The sequence below is a fragment of the Agelaius tricolor genome, unplaced genomic scaffold (genome assembly GCF_023055355.1).
Source record: "Agelaius tricolor isolate 1412-34295 unplaced genomic scaffold, bAgeTri1.0.p SCAF_2, whole genome shotgun sequence".
In the NCBI taxonomy this organism is placed as follows: Eukaryota; Metazoa; Chordata; class Aves; order Passeriformes; family Icteridae; genus Agelaius; species Agelaius tricolor.
The window spans coordinates 79,256,684-79,284,035 of record NW_027269262.1 but is presented as its reverse complement, the minus strand read 5'-3'; the positions used below and the strand labels follow the sequence as shown (position 1 = coordinate 79,284,035).

General features: G+C 40.0%; 1 protein-coding gene across 1 annotated transcript in view; it reads right to left on the bottom strand.

Annotated features, from left to right (window-relative positions):
- The window catches only part of SAMD12 (sterile alpha motif domain containing 12), a 175,200-nt gene that overhangs the window by 107,841 nt on the left and 40,007 nt on the right, over positions 1–27,352 (bottom strand). The window contains exon 3 of the mRNA XM_071421690.1: positions 22,528–22,657. Coding sequence (XP_071277791.1) covers positions 22,528–22,657 — 130 coding nt within the window. The remainder of the gene's footprint in view (positions 1–22,527; positions 22,658–27,352) is intronic.

The following is a 27,352-nucleotide window of genomic DNA, read 5'->3' as shown; positions in this document are numbered from 1 at the left end:
AGAAACACCACTGACATGAACATGGCAACATTACAGAGCAGAAGTTCTCTTGTCAAAACCCAACCAGCTCTACTAAAACAGTACATCTCCTGCATAAGGGTTTGTTCAATCTTAAAAGACAAGAAGACTTCCAGGATTCAGTCTTCCTGAAAAGTACAAGTATAAACTGATTTCTCAGAAATCAGGTCAGAGCAGAGACAAAATCACCTCCTTCCTCATGAATTCTATGTGTCCATTGGCACAGGCCAGAGCAGTTGGAAAGGATTTCCTCTGCTGTTTTTCACCTGTTCTTTCTAACTGTTCTAAGCTTTTAAATTACTTGGTTCTCTCAACAAGGAAAATGATGAAAAGCACTGGAAAAGAGATGTCTGGTTAAGGTTTTTATGATGGTAGCAATTTTATTTAGATTTAATTTTCACTTCTAGGCATTTTAAGAATTCTTCTGGCTTTAGGCCTTGTGTCAGATCTTACTTATTAAAAAGTTGTTCCAACATTTTCAAATACCGGAAATGAGAGGGAGAAAGAGAAGAGGCGTAAATAACTGGGATACTGTGTTTGAAGAAAGCAACATTTCTTCAAGGAATGCTACTTCTGTGAAGTCCTGTAAGAGACAATGTGTGAAAAAGAGCCCAAAAAACAGTAATGTCAGGTCCAATTTTGGATTACTTCTGAAGGGCGACATGCTGCATATTACATTGCACAAATCAGAAGAGCTGTCAAGGATTTTTACACATATATCCTGCCTGATTCACAGGGATCATTAATTATAGTTGTAGGGTGTGCCTATGTCAGTTCACTCATAATTCTTGGAACACTCTTAATGTCTTCTGCAATCCTGACCTCTAAGCCAGCACTGTTTCTCAGGCACTGTCAGGACACATGGAAAAAATGCCATTGGTTTCCTCCCACCCATAAGTACAATTATATCACTGGCACAGTCTCTACAGGAACAGCTTTTCAGCAAGGACAATAAAAGGTCTGGGAAAGGAAGACTGACAAAAATCTGTTACTTCTAGAGACAGTCACCAGGTTTTGGTCTTTACCTAAGCACAGTAATTATTGGGATATCCTTCCAGTCTTGGGATAAACACTATATGATCAAAGTTAATCACCTCCCTACAACCCTGCAGACTGAATACTTTCTGCTAAGTAACTTCCCCAGTACTGGAAAGCACCTCCTCTTTGCCAGCCAAGAGTCTCCTCCTGTTACAGAGTGGCTGGGTAACAGCAAACCTGCTACAGGACTGCTGTAAGAGACAGTAAAACTACTCTGTTGTCACAAAAGTGGTAAATACAAAGACAGCTCCTAATGGTTTGTTCTCTCAGTGCTCCAAAATGGTACAAAGCTGTTAATAAGAAATGTTGCCTTTTTCCACTCAAAGTTTTTAGATTCACCACAGATACTTTCATAAGATGTAAAGCAACACTGATCACCTGGAGAGGTGATGAAAGAGGTTAAAAAGTACCACAATGCTGGGACTTTTTAAAGATCCTGACTTACACCCACAGACATGCTGACAAGAAGAACATTTGCATCTACAGAGAGAGGAACATCTCCTGAGATCAGTATGGACTTGCAGCATTTCGGGACTGCCAGGCATTCAATGCACTCCCCAAGTTTGCAAAACCTTCCACTGAACCCTTGCCCAGAAAAGAGAATCAATTCGAGTCTGCCTTAAGAAGTCCCAGAACAATCAAAGAAAATGGCTTTTTAGAGAGCAGCTAACCAGACTCTTAACATAGAAATGTTTCTTGCTATGGCTGACTTCAGCAAAGCAATCAAGAGTTTTCTGAAAGCAAGAGACCTGCACTTCAACATGCAGTATCAGATCATCTCAGTTACATGAAACAGGCACTATGAAGTGAAGTGATTTTAAAAAGAGAGAGAGAGAGAGACTGCTATTTCAAATCCAGGAGGGGTTAATGGGAAATCCATGTTCTTAGATAAGAAATTTTACTTGTGTGATAAAGTAAAATGTTGCTCCATATACACTGTCATGGTTTAACCCCAGCTGGCAGCTCAGCACCACACAGCTGTGGTATGGCAGGAAAAGGAAAAAGCCTCACAGGTTTAGACAACAATGATTTAATAATTTAAACAAAGTAAAATCTAATAATACTAATAATAGTAAAATATACTACTACTACTACTACTACTGATGACAGTAATTGTAACAGGAAAACAGGTGATGCTCACTGCAGTTGCTCCCCACTCGCTGACCAATCCCCCCCACCTCATTCCCCAGCAGCAATTGGCCCCTCCTGGCCAATTTCCCCACCTTATATACTGGGCATGATGTGCTATGGTATGGAATATCCCTATGGCCAGTTCATGGCTGTCCTGGCCATGCTCCCTCCCATCTCACTGTGCAAATCCTCAAGGGCAGAGCTTGAGACCCTCAAAAGTCCTTGACTCTGGGCATGCATTGCTAAGCAACAACCAAAACATCAGTGTGTAACCAACATTACCCACACATGAAACAAAATCATAGCAATATACCAGTGAAAAAGGAAATTAACTTTATCCCAGCCAAAACCAGGACAACACTTACCTACCTGAGTATGAACTCATACAAAGTGTTACTCGTAACTGAGGCATTCACTCTCTCATTCATATTATACAGCTTCAACTTTAATGAACTCTGATGTACAAAGTTATTTTCACATAATTATTCTCTTTTTTGTTATAGGGCCTGCTTGGATATTATGACAGTTGTGCTACAAAATAGAAAGAGAAGAGTATAAAACCATCAAATGACAAATAAAATGACAGGTCAGTATATTACTTATTATTTTTAATAATAAAACCTCAATAGTTGTGAATACCACAGTTGTTCACATTAAAACATTTTTATTGCAGAGTCCTAAGGCTGTCCAAAGCTGGAACAGCATTTGCTTAAGGAGGCTAAATTATTTCTCTATCAATTGCATTTCTGTATTCTCACACTGATTCTACAACAAAAAAAAGCACATGAGCTGTCTTCAGTACCTTTCTTAAGAATCTTTCAATCAGGTGATACTGTTATTTTTTATCCTTTATTATTATTTTTGGACTGTGGTAAAAACCCACACAGTGGAAAGACAAGTATAACTTTTCTGAGCTTTCTTATCACTCTAAAAGAAGAATAAAGAATTTGTATCACCTCTAAATGATACATTCAGTCCAGCAGTGGTGTGGCAGGAAGGCTCTAAGTACATAATTTCTCCTTCCATTAAGTTCTATTTCTACATAGTCTTAAACACTTACAGGAATTGGAAGCATTATTGGTTGAGGTAGAGAGCTGCAGTCCAAGCTTTTCTTGTTCTAACTTGGGCTCACTAAAGATTTCTATGACTCCACATTGCAGCAGCACATGGGTTTGCATAAGAGTTATATTATTCACACTACCACAAGGTTTGAAATTGATATGGCACCTCTAACAAGAGATGCAGAAGATTTTTATGTTAGAGCATCACACCTCTCCCTGTATTGTTGAGAGGCAATAGTCAATACAGCGTGACCACAGCTATTCCATTTTACAAAGGCAGAGAGCCCTGGCTGTCTCCTTGTTCAGAACCTGCCTGACTCCTGACTTTATAGCTCTGTTAAACTTCTGCCTGACACCTGGCAAAGATAAAGTTCCCCTCTCCAGGGGTCAGTTACACTGAGCATTTCCAGTACATGACCACAATGCAGTTGTCTGAGGCATGACTGGGACCAATAAGCACAAAGACATGTTATCTCCCCACGAACTTGAATTGCATGGGATGGTCACAGTTGTACAACAATATTTAAAAGTGGAGATGAAATTCTGCCTTGATGCCCCTGGTGCAGGAGAGAGCACATCAGTCTGCACTGAGCTCCTGCATTCCTGGCTGTGTGAGTTGTAAGGAGCTACTCAGAACACTTAGTAGGCTTGCAAGAATTGCAAGAGGACACAAGGGCATCCACGCCTACTTTGTGGAGGGCAAATCCAACCCACGTCCAAGTTAATCCACTTCCAGTGTGGGCTGACAACCAGATGACACTCAAAGTTGAGTCACAGGGCTTGCTAGTGCAAAACAATTTGAAGTTGAGTTAAATTAATTTGTTGTCCATGTTGGGCCACTGCAATTGCAAAAAATTTAAGGACTTCTCAATAAACTCCTACAGAGGACAATTACATGACTCGTTGCTCTGGTTTACATAAAACAAAACAAGTTCAATATTCTAGTTTTTATTTTGCTCCAAGGTCAAATTTGGCAAATTCACTTTTCTGCACTCAAGAAAGCCATTAATTATTGAAAACCAGCAAGCTGCATGCTTGTTGTTTTTTTTTTTTTTAATCAAATATTGGTCTAGTATTAGCAAGTCCTCAAATTCTTTGGGAAATTTGTTTAATCATTTTGATATATTTTTGAGAGATAGCATTGAAAGATACTGCTTCCCACAGTCTCTCACTACCAATTATAACTGCAGGTTTGTACAAGAGTGTTTCAGACTACAATTGCTCATACTGTTCTTTTACTGTGGATAATTCATTGAGGTACAGAATGGATCCAGCACATCAAAGCTTTTGCTATACAAAAGTGTTAATGGCACTGCAGTTTACAGCGTTTTTCTGCCAGATGGATGATCATATTGGTGTAACAGTTCCCAGCAATTCTTGCAAGTCAGCAATAGACTGCACAAGATTTAGTGGAGGCTGTTTAGCTAGAGCTTGCTTACATAAAGAGTATGCAAATAGTTGCTTACTACTGAAGGATTCACTCAGATGGAATGTAAAAAAGCCATATTCTACTTTGCCTTATATTTTCAAGACTACTATGACTAAAAAGAGATAAAGTTTCTATCTTCTTTCTGTAAGATGTATTCTGACATCTGGCATTCCAGAAGAGGCAATAAATGGGCAGATACTGTAATTGTTATTTTACTGACAACTAACTATCTCTCTAATAAAGGAGAAAAACAAACAGTCAGCCCTGAAGCACACCTGGTGAAAATAAACAGTCTGTCAGGGAAATGAAAGCCAGGCATCATTCATCAAATTCAACAAAATAAAAAGGCTCTGTGAGCTCTTCAGAAGTGGTGTCTCTGAAGGTCAGAACTGTATTGCAGCAGTAGGGATCTGTAAGTAAATACTGCAAGTTCTTCAAAGCTAACTTCCATCAATGCTGACAGAAATATCTCAATCTGTGGTTGCTCAGGCTGTAGAAGAGAAGGCTCCAGGGAGACCTTATTGCTGCCTTTCAGTACTTAAAGGGGGCCTATAAGAAAGACAGGGTCAAACATTTTAGTGAGGCCTGGTTTTTAACCTAAAGGAGGATAGATTCAGACTAGATATAAGGAGGACATTTTTTCAGTGAGGGTGGTGAAACAGTGGAACAGGTTGCCCAGAGAGATGCCCCATTCCTGGAAACATTCAAGGTCAAGGGAGACAGGGCATTGACCAACCTCATCTAGTTGAGGGTGTCCCTGGCCATGGCAGGGAGGGTTGGACTTTTGGGATCCTTATGGGATGACCTTTAAGGGACTCTTGCAACCAAAACTATTGTATGAATCAAGCACCACAAACCTGGATCATGTATGAAAAGTGAAAGAGATTCACAGGAGCATCTTCATTGCATTTTCAGCTCGTTCAGGGAATTTTCTGGACATAAGAGTATATGTACCATCAACGAATCCAGAAAATAAAATTTTAAGCTAAAATACTGACTAAATAGCAATGAAAACAACAAGCTTAAGGGCACACAGTTTTCTAATTCATCAGCCTGGTGGGTTTTTGTTTGTTTTTGTGTTTAGTTTGCATTTTTTTAAATACTCTTATTACTCCCTTGCATCTTTAAATATTCCTCTCTTCTAGTACATAACATCACCACCAGCACAAACAAAGTCAATGTGAAGGCTGCACTGCTCAGATCTCAGCAATCAGGAAATATCAGCTTCCAGGTTCCATGTCCTTAACTCATACATATTACCACAGAGGTTCGAAGCATAATGTGTTCAAATTAATAATGTGTTCAAACTGTTGGAAAGCAGGAGGGTATTAACAGGAAATATGCTTGTCCCGTACTCACACTCCTTCATAAGCATTACCTTTGGACAGAGAAGATTCTACTCTAGATACATCCTCAGCCTGATGTAGCACACTCATACCTACAGCTACACCACTGCTTTAAAGATGCAGATGGAACAGATTTGAAAACCCATGTACGCTTCGTTTGGAGAGAGAATCCATGAAAATCATTGCACAGAGAAACTGATATACAACATGTTATGCATAAGAAATACAATTTACTGCTAATTATTTTCTACATAAGGAATGATAGTGCATTTCTAGTTTGAAAAACTCAGTGTTAAATACAGCAATAGGAGAAGAAAATGAAAGCTTCCATAAAAGTATACACTTGATCCACAGAATAGCAAGTCTCTCTAAACACACATTCCCTTTACAGACAGAAATGTGCAATGCAGCCAAATAGAAAGACTTGCAACAATGAGCCACTACATATATTCCTTACAAAGGAGACCAAATATATGTTTTGGTACACACATACAGCACAGGTGTTGATGACTATGATTATAGCTGCTTGACACCTTTCATAATCATCAAGTGTTGCTGAACTTCAACCACTGAGGCTGAAAATTTCCATGTCAGTTATTTGTATCAAACTGATTTTTAAGGCTTAATTATTGTTACCAAAATTTCAATGATTTTCAATACAAGGTATGGGAAAATACTTGCAGTTCAGTTAAAAGAATTAACTAACTATTGGGAAGAAGAAAAACACCCCACAGTTTCTAACTGGAAAGTACAATGTGATAGTAAGCCTTTGTGCCAATGTGCTGTCTTCAGCACAAGATCAATGTAAATTTGCTCATGTTAGAACCTTCAAAGCATTTCAGTCTGCAACCACTCAACAGACCCACTCAAAGAGTCATTTCAAGAGACTGTGCAAGCTCCAGCCCCAAGCTTAGGAACAGAGTCATCCAAGCCAGGTAGTGCCTTTGTGGAGCTGGATACAATGAGAGAACTGTCGTGTCTGTACTTCTAAAGGTTCCCACTACTGGAAAGGAAGATTGTTCAACAGAAGGACAGAAAGTCTCAAAACAGAAGAAAAAAAAAACCCCTAAGTCTAGGACAAAAAAACCACTGGAAGGTCCCAGTTAGACCCTGAATTTTCAGTGCTTTAAATAGACATTAATCAGTATCTGAAACAGAAGACTCTCAATACTTCCTCTACTGTCAGCCAATTGCTGTGAAATTCATTAGCAAAATAAAGCCCTCATTGCCCTCCAGTGACTGGTCCCTGTAGAAGACTGGAAACCATCACCTACATCTGTAATCACTGTAAGCAGTCAGGGACAGCTCCAGTGAATTCAGCTCTGATAATGAGCAATGTGGGAATCGATGCAGTTCAACATTTTAAGTTGAAGCTGCAGTCTGCAGGTGCACCTGCATTGAAGAATTATTCTCCAGTGCAGTATCACAGACCACTGCCTCAAAGCTCCACCTCACTCACAGCCCAGAGAGAAGACTGCTCATGAATACTCCATGTGATCCTTCCTGCCTGAGAGCTGGCTCAGGCAAAGCTGTGCCATGCTGCAGTAGTGCAGATGTAAAATTACGAGGTCCAGGAAATCAGACTCTCAGATGATTCCATTTCTCCTTGAACAATTTATGCAGTAGTTTAAGATTTAGCCTTATCACCAAGAAAAAATCTTGGACAGTTTTATGGATGATTCTCTGACCTGAGTAGGTAACTGCTTCTGCTTTTGTTAAAGAAAATTGACACACCAAAGTAAAATCTCTTGGAAGCATACAGTCATTGAACTATTCTGAACAGACATCAGAGAACACCCAAACTTCACAATCTGAACACCTCAAGAGCTTTTGCAAAATCTCAAACCCTGAGATTATATACTCTATTTAAACCAAAAGAACCTGTGAACCCAGAAAAAAAAGCAAAAGCATTTGCACAAGGAGAATATACTCTTGCCTAAAAATGTAACATACACAGCCAGTGTGAACCTTGCTTTCTGTCAGATTGATTTGATGTCTGCACTTTGCAGCTCCAAGTCCCATCCCAGCAACACAGTATGGCAATACTGCATGTAGCATATGGAGGTCAAAGATAGTTCCATGGCTAAAATCCTTCTGTCGATCTGATCTACATTATTTGATGGCCACACATTTCTGAATCAGAAAACATACTCAAAGGGCTGTGCTTTCAGAAGAAATGGTCTTCAATAGTTATTTTTCATTATCCTTTTTTAGGACAGTCCAAGTGTCACTTCTGAAGTGACAAATGTAAAGAAATTCCTAGGCAACAGCTCAAGAAGTCAGAGTCTCCTACCAGACTGCAAGTTCTGGTACCTGTCCTAGCAAAAGAGCATCACATGCAGCTTCAGCAAAACTATGTACACATTATTCTTGCTCTAAGAATAATGTGTACATAGATATGGGAAACAGATGGTATTAACAAGCTTGTACAGAAATGATGCCTAAGCAGAGAATTAAAGGAATGGCAGGTATGTGAGCATGCATCAGCATCCAGCTGGGTTCATAAGACTGTTTACAGGCATCATCTTTGCACATCACATTTGATATATTTGCAAATGCAAGTCACGGGGGAATTCAAAGAGAAGACAGACAAGAACCTCAAATCTCAGATTTGGATTTTCCAAAGTATGTGTATCTAGCCCAGCTTGCTCTCTGGACAAACACAGGAAAATATAAGAGATTTGAACCATAGGAGAGAGCTGTCAGGAAAATACCACACAGCTCCCTAAGTACAAGTACCTACTCCAAACGTGATGGTTACAACAGGGCTGTATCCAGGAGTATGCAGGACTGCTCACATTCAGCCTGAAGTGCTTGTGTATCAGATGTTTTACCCTAGACCTAGTCTGACATACTGATTGAACAAGGAGGAAAAAACATGTGTAGAGCACAGAAAGAACAATTGGTGGATTGTTTTACCTGTAGTTTGCTAACTAGTTTCTTCTGCTATGTTGGGTGCCTAATTCAGCTCATGTGAGCTTCTGAGAGGTGTTTGCTTCTAAAGGCATAGACTCACAAGAAGCAGAAAAATAAAACTGCAAATATAAACCATCCCCAACCCAAATTCACAAAATGGGGTTGCAGAGTCTAATGGAATCTAGAGATTGCTGATACTTCTGCTGAAGGGTCCCTGTAACCATGCAGCCTGGGTACTGCACATACACATGCTTACCATGTATTTTTCCACCCACCTTTCTCACCTTTTGAAAACTTGAATTTGTCAAAGTCCACCCTTTTTCCTAATAAGTACTTCCAGTGCTGAATGACCTGCAAAGCCAGGATTCATCTTCCGATTACTGAATCACTCAAGCTTCCAATTTCAGCTTTTGAACACAGACTGTTGTCCTGCTAAGCCCCTATATCCAGTTATCAAGTCACCTATCAACCTTCCTTTCAGCAGCTTCATCTCCTGTAACATGACAAGGCTCACCTTCCAGGCTTGGGAAAAGGCTGTGCTCTGCTATCTACTTCTATGCTACTCTTAGAATTAAAACATCACAACTGGACACAGCATCCTTGTAGATTTAGGCAGCCTGACCTGCGTACATTACAACAATCCCTGCTATTCAATTCAACTTTTATAACATTAGTCCCATTAGCTTTTCATTTAGAGTACATATAATCTGTCTACCTACACTAACTCCCAACTCATTTTTTTCCTGGACAGCCTGCTTTCCAAGGGAGAAGAGGCTGTACCTGCAGGATAAAGGGATTTCCATTTAGCTGGATTATTTATATCACACCTGTACCATTAACACACCCTGCTGATTGTTTGCTGCCACATCAACTGCTACACTTAGGCAACCAACACAGAAAGGCTGAACGATGCTGCACAACGAGCCAAACCAGGGGACACCAATAAAGTCCCTTTTCATTAGTGTCTCTCTACTGTGTACAGGCATCTGTCAATGAACCAGCCTCATTCCAGCAAGCAGCATACAGAATTAAAGGCACATGTTTAATTAAGATGCCATGTGATCCTAAGCTGTATGTTTTCAGGGCAGAAAAAGGCATGTATTCTGCATGGTAGCTGTTAAATACTAAACTTATACCCTCACCAATGGAAAAAAAAACCCAAAAAACAAAAGAAAGAAAGAAAAATGTGCCAGGTTAGTTTGACAGGCTGAGCATCAAGATAACTGGTATTACCTATACAATGCAATTCTTTGTTGACAGAAACCCAAATTAACTGTTCCATTCTTTTGGCAGAACTGGCGAGAGGCTAACAGGTCTGTAGCTCCTTGTGTTGAGAGCAATAAAAAAATCACAGACCATCATTTATTAACAGAAAGCAGCTTTCTGCATGAGACAGACTCGGAATGAGTCACTATGAGGTGGGTCTGCATATGGCTTAATGGGACATAAAAAAGGGCTGCACACATCTGTGGATGGCAAATTCAGCAGTAGATTAGCCTAGGATAATGGTTACAGGTGACATTCATCACAATCAAGCTGTCTTTTGTTTGTTTTTGATAAGCCAATATATGACAAGCTTTATCTATATGCACAGAGCATCCATAAACCAATGGACACGAGCAATTTTGCATGGCACTTCAACTAGAGCTTGACAGCAGATTGGATTGCAGTGCTTCATAGGTTTGATATGTTCATAACAGATTGCCACATTCCTGGCATTTCTCCAGACAGTGTTTATACCTTAAAACAGCAGCAAAAATTGGGAACACACAGCATTTCCTTACAGGCCATTTGGGATCATTGCACATTTGGCACTGTTTTTTGAATAATCTTATTAATCCATCTTCAGGTTCTGAGATGTTATATTTAGATCAAGAACAAGTATGTAAGATAAAATCTACATAACCTATGAAAAACAAACATTAAAAATTGTACCTTCAAAGTTGCAGTCAAGGAAAACCTTGATTAAACAGAACAACTGTGCCAACATCCAAAACCCAACTGGACACACTCCTGGACAATCTATTCTTGTTTTACCTGCTTGAGCAAGGGGGTTGGACTAGATGGTTTCAAAAGGACACTTCTAACCAAAATAGTTACAGAATCTGGTGATTTTGACCTGCAAACAGGTAAATAATCTCAATTCAGCAATTCCCTGCACCCAACAGAACCTGCAGAGACTGACTGGGGTTTATACACATAAACTTCTTTTGAGGATCAAACATTTGAGTAAAAGACCTCCCTGTAATCACAGCACAATGTCACCAGGCCCTGTGCAATGCAGGTGCCCTGTCAGTACAGCTGACAGGACTGGGATTACATTGACAGCTTGTCTCAAACACATGGCACACTGACAAAAGATACACATTTCCTCAAGGGCAACATTGTTCAGCATTTCACAAAACTGAACAAAACCTCAAATTCCCCTTGGGAGAGCATTTGGGTTTTTTATTCAGTGATTAAGAAGCAACACTTTTGTCTGTGGAACTTGGAGGCTTCTCTTACCAACCTGACAGGCACAAATTCCTCATGCTTCCAGCAGAAATACTGGGAAGCAGGGTAAGGTCTGCACAGCCTGATGGATTGCAGGCTCTTGAGATTCTGAAAACTTCTGTGGGACAGATCATGTTTTGACATGATTTTTGGTCTTCTTTGTTTGTTGGGTTTTTTTTTTTTAATTTTTGTGGGTTTGTTTGTGGGTTTTTCCCCCATTCTTTTCTGCAGGCTTAAAAGACTAAAATCAAGACTAAAGAAAGACTAAAATCCACAGCAGCCTGCAGCCACTGAAGAACAGAGTGCCTGATTTTCAGCAGCAGCACAGCTATCAAATAAAAGCACTCATACATTAGATTAAGTTAGATAGTAGCTGTAGTTAACAAGAAGCCATCAGAATAGGAGGCCTCAAGTTTTATCTGAGGCCAAACACTTAATGTTGATTGCTGTATAACAAGAATTTGCCTCTAATAAGTATTTTAGGGCTCATTAATGAAACCTCAGGAGAGAGAAGACTGTGTTCTGTCGTGGGTTTCTTAAGGAGCCATGTCTTTAGTCCACCTTGTTAAAAAGGTGCACAGCTAAATCCACATGTACATGCTTCAGACCAATCATAAGGCTTTGTGGCAGTAGATTCACATCTCCAAGTGTGGGGTTTCAGTTCACAGGTAACAGAATCAATTAAAAGATACAAGTTTCTCACAGTGGATTCCTCTTTCTGAGCAGCAAGCATTTGTCTGGATGCCCACAGAAGGACAGGAAGCCTTCTTCTGCATCAGTTCAGTGCTGGTCACCACTAGGACCCGAGGAATCAGATAAACACTTCTCAGGGTGTGCAGATCGTTGCTGGGTGAAGGGAAGAAAATCAATTCATCAATGCAGTAAAGGGCTTGGATGGAATCCAGCCTTATTTTATATTTTTTTCAAAAAGAAAAGCGCTTCTTTTACAGAATCTACAGGAGAATTCTGGAGCTGGGTCCTTACATGTTTACTGAAGAGCCAGGTATTTGTGACCTCCCTGCACCGTGCATTCTGCTATAACAAGGATGAAGCTTGGGGTCAGGTGCACCGGCCTGGACCCTGTCAGACTTTGAACCTGTTCAATTAACTTTATTAAATCAAACAATTTCTACTGGAGCACCAAGAGCCACTTCTTTTTAGTGAAAGCTATTCCTTTGGCAAACCCCAACTAGTAGAGGGCAGCTGCTTTAGCACTTCAGCAATCAAAAAGAAAAGAGGAAAAAAACCCCAGAACACCTCTGGATTTCATTTTTATTGTAATATGGGGGAGGTAGAGAAGGAAGAAATAATTTCTTCTCCAGTCTCTTTGCTCTCTGCAAAACTCTCAGCTGGCTGGGCTATTTCCAGAAGCAGAATGAAGGAGGGACACGACAAACCAGGCGCTGACAAGCTCATTAGCGGAGCGGGGAGGCTTCGGGTGAGGGGGCCCTCCCGAGCGCAGTGGTCACGACTGCGCGGGGCTGCACGAACGCCGGGATTCCTCCAGGACCGCCCCGGGATCGCCCCGGGGCCGCGGCTCCCTCAGCTCCCGCACGTTGCGGAGCCCGCGCGGGCCGTTCCCGGTGCGGAGGCGCCCCCTGCAGGCGGTCGCGGGCCGTGCACGGCAAGAGGCGAAAGGCGCGGCTTCGCCAAGGGCAGCCCCGGCTCTGTCCGACACCAGCCCGAAGCCGCCCAGGGTCTGAGGCACTGGGGGGATGGCCCCAGGGCTGCAGGGGCTCCGAGGGGCTGAGGCACTGCGGGGATGGCCCCAGGGCTGCAGGGGCTCCGAGGGGCTGAGGCACTGCGGGGATGGCCCCAGGGCTGCAGGGGCTGTTTGCCCAGCCACAGCGGGGGAACTCGGGACAGGGCAGCTGCAGAAGCCAGCCCAATTCCTGCAGGCCGTGCCTAGACTCTCAGCAGAGGAAACGGAACACAGCTGACAACATAGGGCTGGGACAGATGTGGTTAATCCAGTTGTCACAGACTCGGTGCAAGAGCAGAGTCATTGTCTACATATATATTATAAACCAGAGACCATGGAGAAGCTGAAATCACAGCATAATTGGTGGAGGGCGTCTGGAGGCAACAGCAAGTCAGAGGTGAGAGAAGGAACACAGGATATTGCAGACCAACTGAGAGATTAAATACATGCTTAGAATCAGAGAATCATTAAGGCTGGAAAAGACCTCCAAGATCAAGTCCAGTCTTTGGCCAAACAACACCACCATGTCAACGAAACCATACAGCACAAAATGTCACGTCCAGACATTTCTTGGAGGTTTCTGGGGGTGTGGATTCCAACACCTCCCTGCACAGCTTGTTCCAATGGCTGAACACCCCCTTTCAGTGAAGAAATTCTTCCTTGTTCAAAATAGAAGTCAAACTCTCAGCCATGGCTTCATCCAGGTTCAGATATCAGGAGCTTCCTTCTGCATTTCACCGTTAGGCTGGATGTGTTATCAGACTGAGGAACACTACCAAATAATTATAAGATTACACTAAAACTAAATCCCTGTATCGTGAATAGCTCACACTGGCAAGTAACAAGCTGAAATAGAAAGAATCAGCTCTAGCTGCTCACTGATATCACAAACACACACCCACTAAGCAGCAAATTAATTCACTTTTTCAAAATGAGGAACTGTATGGTCTTCTAACAACTCCTCCACTTAATCAGTTTAGTTTACCTCATCTAAGTTTTCCTTACCTACAACTGAGCCATAAAATTGATGTCACAGTTGCACAGCAAAAGCAAGAAATATTTCTTCCTAAACAATAGCAGAAGTTACCTGAAAGGAGACCCTGCAATATCTCCCATTTCTTTTCCTAGTACACCAGAATGGGATCTAAAACTTCTGAAGTGTTGCAGAGAAGCCTGGCTTGATGGGAAATGAGAATTCTAACTAACAGTTAGTGATAGATCCAAAAACATAGAAAAAAAATCCTAAGAAATAAAATAAGAAGCTAGAGCTTTGATATTGGCCAAAATGTTAGAACTTCTAATAAAGTAATCAATATCCCTGTAAAGCAGCTAAAGACAAAATAGTTGATAAAAAGCAGGCTTCATGAAGAGCATGAGAAGGGTCACAAAACAAAAGGTGAACAAAGGAAATAGGGTGAACATAAAAGGGTTGTTTTCATAACATCTTCTCTTAGCTATATTAAGTCCACTAAATTCATCTGCTTGAAGGTAATAATTTCCTCTCCACTTACTACTTCAGTAATTCACCCTCTTACCCTTGGTTTTACAAATCCCACTGAAGGTGGATGCCTGACTTACCTAAGATAGATGGGTAAGCACCCAAAGGCTACATCAGCGGCTCTTAAGCTTTTTGGCTCTGTCAGTGGATCACTATCAGTGTTCAGTTCTTCTTGTAGATACACTGTGCAGCCTTATCAGCAAACTAGGAAATATCACAAAGCTTTACAATGTAGTTTGAGAATTCCTGAAATAGGTTTTGCTAAGACATTTGATACACTTTTCCATATCTCACCCTAATTCACATTTTTAGATCTCTTCTGAGTAAGGAACAGAAATTGATTTTGAAACTGGCTGCCATGGTGAGAGTTTTTGGCAGTGCATTGTACATGATATTGATGTGAATCAGTGTTCTGTAGAGAATACAGTGGATCAGGTTTATAAGACTGTACCACAAAGATCTTTCCAAGGAGTACAGTAAAACATGGTATGATCTCTAGTTAGAAAAAAAAAACTAAAGTAAATATAACAAGATTAAATTAAAAATGAAAAAACCCTTGTGTTAGAGGGAAGGAATAATCCAATTATCATTGCATGTATAATTAAGAAACATTAATTCCCCATCTGACAGCATATGAAGAGTAAGTACCAAGGAACAATTAAACACTGCTTCAAATGAAGAGCAATATACCTTTTTCTTCTCTCTCCTAAATGTTCATACTTTAAGAGTACAGAAGAACTCATCTGTGCTAAGTTGACAGGGAATTTCAGATCTGAAGCTGAAGGACTGGAATTATGCTTTTCAGTTCAAAAATGATTTGGATTCTGTGTCTACATCAGGCAGGAGTAACAGCTACAGCAAATCTGGCTAGCACAGCTTTACTGAATACTGAAGGGATGAAAAAGGGGCAGCTAGAATAAAATTCACTTCTGAATATGCTGTAGAGCAACTCTTTACTGAGACCATCAGAGATCTTCCCAGGTAAAGTGGATAGAGCGTACCAAAGAAAAGCTGCTTGACCCAAAAAATATCCACTAAGACAGGAAACTGTGCAAAACATTCATCAGCTACTTGCACAGCAGATCTCCCATCTGATAATGGACTAGGAGCATGGAAACTTCATTCTGAATTTAGCAGACATGGAATTTAACATCATTGACAAACAAGGCCAAAAATGCCTCCATTGCCCTTTATCAAGTTCCCTTTTCTACCAAACAGAACGGATTATATTATCACTTCTTCCACACAGAATTTTATGTAACAAATAAGAGCACCAAACACTCCCCCCCCACTGGTTTGTGCACAGAGGAGAAAAAAGTATCTATTTCATTACTAATTGATGAACTCTACAGATTATTTATCACAGAAAAGACAATTGATCAGAAAATAATCAACTATATTAATACTTAAATTACAATTCCCATGAAGTGTTTGAATGCCTCACTGCCCCCTTCTCAACTGCAGGTGAGCCTTCCTGGCCAAACCAGATCTCTCAGCAGCCACCACAGCTTTGTCTCACGCTGTGGAATTTTGCTATATGTTTTATGAGCTAACACCTGACTGAAAAGACAGACCCAGAAACCACTGCTGAGAAATGAGAAAAGATTACTTTCACACAAAATTTTCTATGTCAGTAGGAGGCTGAATATTGAAAAAGATTTCTACTTTTCCAACTTTTCAATTCTATGCTATATAAACACAGCGGCACATTAATATATTTCTGATATCTTCCATGCAAAAAGAACAGTTGCCATATATTATGCAAACAGAAGCCTTATCCTGACACTCATCACTCTTTGATGTGTTCCACATGTTAAAAATTTGAGAGCAGCCAAGTATGAAACAGGGAAAACTCTACAGTCCCTCACATTTTCCAACACAAGCATCACAAAGAATGCTGCAAATAGGCCTGACCTTACCAAGACAGCAGAATAAAAGCTCTCTCTCCAGGGTGAAGCCATGATTTCATTTTATTTTTTTAAACTGCAGATGGATGTAGTCAGGATTGATTTGACAGCCCACCAACTAACATTGGTGCTAAGACCTCACAAAAAGAGCATGGAAAAGTGGCATAAATAAGGACTGAGGGTAAGGCTGGTTTACACTTTGCACCACAGAGAAGGGAAGGGCTGCCCAGAGATGAAAGTTGCTTCTGCTCTCCACCATGAGACTAACACTGCTTGGCAGAAGACATCTGTTGTGCTGAAGAGATTGTCACATGCAAAACAAGAAAGGTAACTAATACTTTATTGGAAATACCCTCAATTTAGACACAATGAAGGTTCTTTCTGAGATATATGACAGTGCTGAAGAATGCTCAAAACTTGCTACAGTTTGGAACCAAGCAAAGAGAAACTTAAAAATATTTTAAAGGAGGCTTGAGTACTTTTCCTACAACACATTGACCCAGGACCTCTTCTTGGTATCAGTCCCACACCTGATCATCAACACACCTCTAGCAATAACAGCCTAAAGGGTAGGCTGTGACAGTTTTAAGGGACAATAAAACAATGTCCCATAAGATAATCTAAGAAAAGGTGCTGGTTTATGTAGTCTTCTGCAGTGTAACAACAGCAGGATTTGTGAGAAGACTCAAGGGACAGGTGTCAGGAAACAGCTGGGGGACACCTAAAAGGCCACTTTACGGAAGACCTCATTTGGCTTCTTGCATCAGGCCTCACATGAAGTGTGTTGTGTCATTGGCACAAGAGATATTTTGAGTGAGTGTAATACTCATCAATAATGGAAGGATGAAAGATAATGTTGGAATCACTTGCCAAGGGAAGGTCAGGAAGTGAGCAGAAGTTGTTCCAAATTGAACAGACCTGTTAAGAGGAAGGCTTGACTGACTCAAATAGTATCTTTTATACACATATCACAACAGATTTAACAACACTGGAATCTTTATCTCTGTTGTACACATCAACGAAAACATAAGACAAAGGATGAATATATTCATGAGGTCTCACCACAGTGAGTAAACCCACCTACTTTTGGTCACCCTTCCTGCCCTGGAGCCAGGAATGAAACACAGGCCCCTGCAGTCCACTGTACACCTTTCATCTCCAAGTCACTGCACTGGCTGCACCACAAAACTCACCTGAGGCCCATGAAACAAAGGGCAGAAATATATTATATGTGTTCTAAAAATTGGAAAGATATCTGGGAACAATTTAATTTAAAAAAAAAACCCTTTCTCTGTACAGAGAGAGAATAATTTAGACCCTGAAGATTCAGTATGCTCCTTAAGTAAACTTCCAGTGTATTTCCAGAGTAAACTGAAATAGAGACAAGATATCTCCAAATTCCAGTGTAGTATCTTAAACCATGAGACTATCTCTTCATTAAAACACTAAATAACTTGAACTTTCATCTGATATGATAAACACTAACATCTATAAATATATTACTGAAGTGAAAAAAATTAATCAATGCTGATTTTGAAAGCATGATTTTTATATGAATTTCATGGCATAAAGCTTATTTATGTCAATAAAGCTCATTTAATGCAAGCATCTTTAGAAGATCTAAAATTAGCAGATTTTAAGACTATTTGCAGCAGGTTTTCAGTATCAATTCATATTTCATTTTCTAAGGTGCCATTTGGCATTTAATGAATATTCAGAAGTTCTGGTCTCTTCTAAAACTAAAATGAGATTTTCTTGAGTGCTGTTCCTTTCCTTCTTAAAATTTTAATTTTAAAAGGTTTGAGTCCTTTCAACTACCTCCTATCAAATTTCTTCAATTGGACCAAGGTACCTCTTGGGTATTACTTTGACAGAATGAGGTTTGTTTAATGATCATAGCATTAAAACCTCTTACTCTGAAGACATGCAGTTGCACACTGAGGAACATGATGTAAAACCAAAACATGAGGCAGGCCTTCCTTCCCTCCCTTCCTTCCTCCCCACCCCCCAAATAGTTATTTATCCCCAAATAGTTATTCCTTAATCATTCTATGCCCAGTCTTGTTCCTATTAATGCTGAGACATTGGAAAAATCCTTATTTGCTTCAATGGTATGGGACAAGACCATCAAAGAACTCATCTCTCTAGAATTCACCAGTCATCTAAAAGTACTGCTGCCCAGCAAATTCAAAGTCACAAATGCACACAGAGCAAGGTCCATTTCTCAGTTTTATCTCCAGGAATATACCAGTATAAAAACTGGCAGGTCAGTGCAACTTTTTATGTCTCCTCATACTGTTGTAAATGCCAACACCTGTTGTAGAGCCTCTAGTGACATGACCCTACCATGGCATTGCCTTCTTTGTTGTACAGGCCACCATAATTTTTTTTCTTCCCTTTTCTTATTTTTCCCACCACTGCTGATTCCTGCCAGGTGCCCTCAGATCTTGCTCAGTATTACTGCTTCATATTCTTTCTGCTCTGTCTTTGGGTTCAGCACCTTAAAATACATCTCACCTGTTGCTGAGTAAGTCAACCACATGCTCCACTCCCTGAATCCAAGGACTTAATGTATTAAAAAGTCTTACCATTTCTTATTAGACTATTCCATATTTAATTTACCCTAACTGGCTGCAAAATGCATTTCACTGCTGGTGCTCAATAAGTACTCAGTAAGCAAATCATAGGACCATAGAAGAATTCAGATTGGAAGGGACCCCAGCAGATTTCTAGTCCAACCTCCAGCTTAAAACAAGGTCAGCTATGAGATCAAATCAGGTTTCTCAAGGTTTTACCTAGCTGGGGCTTGAAACCTTCCCAGAACGGAATCCGAGCAACCCATTCCAAAGCTTCCAAGTCCTAAAAGGGGAAGAAAGCTTCTTCTTATTTTCAGCCTCAGGTCTCTCATACATCACTGCAAAGGGTCGGGTTCCATCTTTTTGACAAATCCTCCTGTATAGTGGGAGCTGCTGCTAGTGCCCCCATCCCATGCTGGCAAGCTGCCTCTCCTCCAGACTGAACAAGCCCAGCTCCTTCAATCCACTGGTCACACAGCAAGAGCTCCAGCCCTGGGCATCTTTGCAGCCCTCACCCTGACTTGCACTGGAGATCTAAGAACTGTAGTCTAAGAAGTACAGAGTAAAGGGAATAATGACTACTCTTGATCAGGTTACTATGTTCCTGTTGATAGTGACAGCATTCTTTGCTGCAAGGGACAACACTGGCTCATTTTGTCTCCCTGACTATCAAGGTCCTCTTCAGTAGAGCCACTTCCCAGCCAGTCAGCTCCAGTTTCAGCAGGGTGCAAGAGCCTCAGCCTTCCCAGCAGCACAACTTTACAATTGTCCTTGTTGAATTTCATAAGGGTCCTACTGATGCATTCCTGCCAGTGTCTGGTCCCCATGCCTAGATCCCTATGGATTGTCCCTGCTTGAATCTATAGACTGGTGCCCACCATTTGCTGTCATCTGCAAATCTGATGAGAGTACACTCTGGCCACCCCATGACGTCCTCAACATCACTGTTAATATGAAGATCTTTTTTCTTATTAGGTAAGTTTCCAGATGAAGATTTTTTTCTTTTACATCTGCAGCTGCTCTTTGTCAGAAGTAGTAAAAAGGCATAAATCTCCACCAAGGAAATGATAGTTTTGGTTTCATCTTTGTCCACAACTCAATAAACTTTAATCAGCAAGAGTCTCAAGTACAAGCCACACTTCTCAATGTCTATATTAACAACTGTTAGATATGTTTGCTCAAGATTCTTTTCCTGGCTTATGACCATGCCTTAGATTTTATCTTCAAATAAAGTTTAAATATCATTTTTGTGTCACTTTCTTCAATAACTTTTCCATCATATTTTTCCATATCAAAACAGCCTGTAAAGTCACATTAATTCCTGAGATTTTCATCAATCACATCAATTTTCCACAGCCATATCTGGGAAAAGTTACACTACCTTGGCTTAATCTTCACATTAGTTTCCGTGGTCCTTCTATGCTCTACTTTTTCTGAGCCACAAATCCTCTGTTCTTTCCCTTTATTAGATTTCAAATAATCAGAGTCATGGGGACCAACAGTACTGGAAATATCCTCCTGAGTTAATGATTCCACTCACAATATTATCACAATATACTTTTATAAAATCTGTACAGATATTGATTGTGTTTCTTCTTTGGTAGTTGCTGAATTGAAGTTCTTTCCTGCAGATTTATTTTCTAACACTCATACCAATATTTTCCCTTATACCTCTTTTGTGTAAAGTAAGAAAGATTGATCTCAATTCCTCTTTTTCATAGAGGTCTATAAAGTTCAAAGTTTTGCACCTCTGCAATGCAATTCCACAGTTTCCATCAGTGTTTATGCTGAAATGAAAATGTCTTCCTTTCAACTTCATTTCACAGTGCCTTAATTCTAGAAAGAGAATATAGTAAAGCAGTACTAGAAAATATTTTAAAATAGCTTCATTTTTTTCTGGTAGTGCTCTGGATGCAGTCAGCTCTGTACACATGGGTGGAGACACAGACTACAATCCCACAGATGGTGACTGAGAGGAAATGGGCACAATGGTTATGTACGAAGCCTTAACACTTAGCAAACCACCTCTTACATTTGTGTACATGTACTCATGGCTACATAGTAAACAACTATGGGCAGTTTCTCATATTTGCAATCATTCGCACATTATAAGAAAATAACAACAGGAATGAAGGCAAAATTGGAAACAACACAAGTACATGTGTACGTGATCAGACAGAGACTGAAACCCACATCAGTTAACAACACATTGTTAAGAGTGAGATTTGTATGTGAAACTCAAATTCCTGCTTAACGTTAAATGGCAGAATGCCAATTTCCAGTTTAGTATACCACCACTGCAGAGAGCAAATCAGTGTTCCATATTAAACGTACAATTAATTACAGATTAATTGTTATTTGGTATATGAGCAAAAATGCTATTTAACTCCCAAGTTATATTTGCTAAACTCATGCCAATTCAAAGTGAACAGCCAAAAGACAACTACAGCAAACTGAGTAGGAGTTAACAAGTCAAGCAGATCAACAGGATCAATATCAATTCTAAAGTAAATAAGAAGACAATACAATTTTGTATTCAATATATTCTTTTAAGAAAAGAGACCCGGTTTTGAAGGTTTGGAGGTCCTATGTGTATTTGTTGAGTAACCATGATAGAATAAAGATATATTTTTTAGACTAGGCAAGGAAAGTATGTGCAGCTGAGAAGCAGCACCCTATACAGCGAAGGAAAGACTACAAAAGAGTGGCTGGCTGTACTCAAGGCACATTTTGGACAGAAATCAAGGGTTTTGGCTGGAAATAATAGTTCAGATTGATTTTAGATTGATCCTAGGAAAATACTGACTTTAAGAACCATAAAATACCGGAATAGAGAGATGCGAAAATCTGCTTCATTGCAAGATTTCCAGAACAAAGCTAGACAAACATCCGTCAGAAATGAACTTGCTGTACTGATCCTGCTTCAGGCTAAGGGAGGGGCTCAGCTGGGATCACTTCCTACCCTACATATTAGGAACACAAAGATTTTTTTTATCTTTTTTTAAAGAGTGGGCAGAGGCACAAAAAAAGAATATGTATCCAAGGTCAAACACCTCAATGAAAGAGAAAATTTACATAAATTACATTTGCCTCATAGGATGTTTCTTTATGGTCGGGTTTTGTTTTTTTTTATTTTGAGTGAACAGGGTGAGGCCTTTACTTACATACAGACTGATTTCTTTCCTTATTATATTGACCCTGAATTATCTGAAACTGTCTTTTAAAGAAATGAGGATATCACTTACCATATCCTATGAAAGCTGGAATACTCCCTCTGCTCTAAACCTTGTAACTCTCTAGTCACACATTCAACAAAAAGCCCTCAGTGCACAGTTACAATCTATTAACAGCAAAGTAAAACAATTCCCCACATTTTAAGTCAGTAAAATATTGCTGATAATGCATACTTTACCAGTTATGTCATGCTGTTTGAATGACTCACTGTAGATTTGATACTGATTAGGGCAATGTTTCTTCAGCCATTTGCAGACATCCTGCTGGGTCCATAACGCCACAGGCTTAGTCAGCTTCACAGTTCCAGACTAGGGGCAAAGAATGAAGAACAGAAATGATGTTTAGTCTGCACACAAATTTCAGAAATATTAATCTGTCATTTCCATATATGATATTAAAATACTAAATGCAAAACAGGAGCTGCTCTGACAGATGTCCAGTAATAGCCAGCCCATTCCACAAGACCCTGCTGTTCAAATACATCACACAGGAATCACACACAATGGAAGGTTCTTTAACATTACTTTCCATTGCTTTCATGTTCCTTGCATCACAGAACCATACTGCACTTCAATAAATAGTGTTAAGAGTGACCAATGACTACAGCCAAAAGATAACAGATGCACAATTTGAATAGTTCAAACTCACAGGAGAGTTGCACATTTGTGCCCCAGTTTGGATATAATCACAGAAGACCAGGAGTACCCTCTGGCCAGGCATGGTCCTCAACTACAGCGACAGAAGATCTTGCAACAAAGGCCTTTAGTGCCAACAAGCCTGAAGACTGCTTTGTCTGAGAAGAGGAGACTACACACCAATGGACATGGAGCTGGTGATATTGATTCATACTGAACATTTCAGCTGACAAAATTCCTAATTTTAATGATGTTCACAAGCAGCTATAGTTTTTCTGTTTCCTTTATAACTTTAACTTTTCTAGAATCACCATGTATTACCAACAATGAATGTTTCACTGGACACTGCTGATGTAAGTGGGTGTGAACATCAATGTATACATTTACTTCATATTTTGTCAAGGAATGAGTCTAGGGAATAAAATCAAAGTGTCTGTTTCAATGCTATGCATGCAGAATACTGTCCTCCAGCTAGCTCCCTGGTGGTGAAAAAGTTTCAAGAGAAGTTTCTCTGCACAAATTTGAGGTGAAGGGGAATGTCATCTCAATCCATCTTCTCCATTAGGACTCATGGCAGACTCCCTCAATGTCACCAGGCAGGGTTTATTGCAGCATTTGCTCAGATGCACTTTGTCAGACAGACTTTCACAAAGTTGCTTTCAAATTCTTCATTACTAGAAGCCCAAAAGACCAAAGCAATTTTAAGCTACTGCTTTGCATGTCCTATTAAGTCCATAAAGTACATCATGCAAAGATAGTAAGTTAGGGCCAGGGATTATGGCAGACCTAAAAATCCAGCAGGCAAATGTGCCTTGAATTTCTCATGCCCAGTTGTCCCTATCTCCTTTTTATTGCCTGTGTAAAAGTTGAAGAAACAGTAGGAAAATCATGATTGAATATATAATACAATGTACATCCCCTAGCTCAGCCTTTTTCGGTTTGAAGAAAAATAAACTCATCAGAAACATGAATCCTGTTTCAAACATGCTAACAGGCATCATCCATATTTAGAGGTATAATAATAATGCACAAAACCACCCCAAAGAATCAGTCTCTGCTGCTGCTGCCACCCACCAAAATACAGAAGCTCGACTGACAGACTTAGTCTTCACAGAAACAGAAACTTCCAGAGGTGCTGAGGGTGCACAAAAACCAGGACAGCACTTGCCCTAGCAGTGCCCTTTCTGAGCAGCTCATCAGTCTTCTACACACACAGGAGCCCACACTGGTCTGGAGAAGGCACAGCCTCTGCAAGGAGAGCAGCTGCCCCCGAACTCCCAGCTCCTCATGCAACCCAAGAGATCAAAGGGCCCTCAAACTTCTCTGGTCTTCTCAGCACTGCTATTTAACTGAGTTTCAATGAAGAGTCCAATATTAAGCGATCAGTTTGCTGAATTTTTGTTACACGCAGATATAAATGGGTGTCCTCCTCAAATTACATCAAAGAAATAAAAAAGCAAAATTAGCCATGTGACACAAGCAGTCTGTCTGATTCCATAGAAATCCCTGAGCTACAGGCTCAAAACTTCACTGTCTATCTTTATATGTGTAATTGCTTAAAGATTTTTTTTTGCATTGGAATTTTTGAATACTAGAGAAAAGTCTGTCAGCCCTTGAAAATAAATGGTTAATAGTTTTTTCAGTACATTCCAAAAATACTTAAATGATAAATATTTGTATACAAATATATACAGCTAGCTATGGACTTAAAATTTATTTATTCCTAGCTGAAAGTACACAAGCAGTGCCATTGTTTGTTTAAATCAAGAGGCTGTTCTTTTCAGTTCAGCAACTATTGTCCTCTTAAAAGGTTTAAGCACCATCGTGTTAAATATCCAAAATACAAGTTATTAACAATTACAGTACAAATTTAAGACATCCCTCTGTGCCTACAGAACCAAAAGATGGTTTCAAATGTAGCTTTTATGCCATGCCAATACAGATCCCTGCACAGAAAGCATACATGCTGACTTCTTCAATGTTTGGAACTGTGTTAGAAACATTTAAATTTATAACTACAGTCCAGAGAGGACATTTTTACATAGAAAATGAAACCTAACATTTTTTATTGTGAAGGACTTGATGAGTTAGAGGAATAAAAGGGGTTTAAAGGAATGGTGCAAAAGTACGTCTTCACTTTCATTTTTGGAACATCATACCCAAAATATTTTCTAACCAGATGCTCCAAATGAAAGGCTCCTAAAAATATGCCTTCCTCCCACAAAATTCATTTCTTAGTTTCTTTCCTGCTCTGAAGGCTAGATCTCATACAAAAAACCTCCCAGTAAACCAAAGAAAATTACCTGTACCCAAAGCATGCCTACTAAAAGACACCCCTGCCATTAACTACATATGAACTACCCAGACAGGTGAAAAACATAGTATGTTTTACTGTATTTCTGTTTCTTAGCTCAGTCAAAGAATAGGCCCAAATTTATTAAAATAAAATAATGTATTTTAAAAAATACCTTTGATCTGGCCTTCCTTTTAATTTTCCTGACATAAACTAATCCTAAGATCACCCTTTGCTGGCAACTCTGTAATACTTTTCATCTTGCCAAATGCTATGCCAAGTCTTGTGCCAGATATAGATGTAATGAGAATAAAAGTCTACAGTATTTTGGTCTTTTCTTGTATATTTGAAGGAAAACCTGTTTCTTCAGGATTTTGTGACAAACTTTTTCTTCTAGACTGCCCAACCCCAGCTTTTGTTACATGTATCTCAAAATATAAAAATGACTGCCAAGAAGAAGAAAAAAACATATTTACTACTTGACAAAATTTCATGCTCTCTTTGTTCCATGGTGCAGGGAAGATAGTACTCAACATAACTAACTCAAGAATAAATAAATAAACAACTAAAACTTACAGCCTGTGCATTACTAGAGAGTGTATTTTAGTATTCAGAATAGCATCAGCTACCAAGCCCTGCTCTTCCTAAGCAATGATGGACAAGTTATCTCTTCAGCCTTCCAGGTGCAATTTACCAAGCCTGCCAGCTTTGAAGGTCAATTTATTCACCAGAATTTCTTTGTCTTTATTTATCATATTTTACTCCAGAAAGAAAGGGCCTCTGTATTTTTGAGTGATGAAGGATTCAATCTCATAATTTAAACTACCCCACATACTTTGAGACAAGCTATCTGAAAGTGCTTCTCCAACTCTAACATGTTGTGTATTTACAAACCTGCTCAGATTACAAAAGTCAGGGATTGTGGAGATGAGGGTGCCCAGTCAAACAGGGCTGCAGGTTTGCTGGAATAAGGCTGTCTCATACTGTTGGTAACATCTGGTTTGCCAACATACTGATCCTGACATGTAAGCACGGTCAATGCATATTTACATTCAAATTTACCCAAAGTCAGACCCCACTGTTTCTTTTATGAAACAGATGGATAAACAAGGCACTGCTGAAAGCATTATTGGAGCAGATTCTACTCCAATATACATGTTGAGAGATTCTGCTCTGGGGTTTTCAGTTTAACTAGAAAAAGACAAATCAGAACCAATTTTGTTACAGCCGTGTTGGTCAAAGGACTGCCATGGTTTAGACTCTGCCAGCAGGTAAATAACACACAGCTGCTCACTCACTTGCTCCCCCAGTGGGATGGGGAGAAGAACCAGATAAAAAAAAGTTAAACTCATGGGCTGGTATAAGAAGAGTTTAATAAGTAAAACAAAGTAAAATATAATTGTATTAATGTTTATAGTACCAATGATAATAATGATGATACTAATGATAGTGATTAAAAGGAAGGGAAGAAAGAGAAAGAAAATAACCCCACAGTAAAGAAAGTGATGCCCAATACAGCTGCTCACCACCTGCTCAGCAATACCCAGCCCATCCCCAGGGCTTGGCTCCTTCTGGCTGTCATGGTTTAACCCCAGCCAGCAGCCAAGCCCCAGGCAGCTGCTCACTCCCTCTCCCACCAGTGGGGTCAGGGACAGAATCAGAAGGGTAAAAGCCAGAAAACTCATGGGTTGAGATAAAGACAATTGAATAGGGAAAACAAAAGCCACACACATGAGCAAAGGAAAACAAGGAATTAATTTCACTGCTTCCCACTAGCAGGCAGGTGTTCAGCCATCTCCAGGAGATCAGGGCCCCATCACATGTAACAGACTTAGGAAGACAAACACCATCACTCCAAAAATCCTCCCTTGTCCTTTCTTCCCCCCACTTTATATCCTGAGCATGATGTCATATGGTCTGGAATTTCCCCTAGGCCAGTTTGGGTCACCTGCTCTGGCTGTGTCACCTCCCAGCCTCCCAGACACCCCCAATTTCCTCACCACCGTGGCCCTATGAAAAGCAGAAAAGGCCTTGGCTCTGTGCAAGCCCTGCTCAGCAATAACAAAAACATCTCT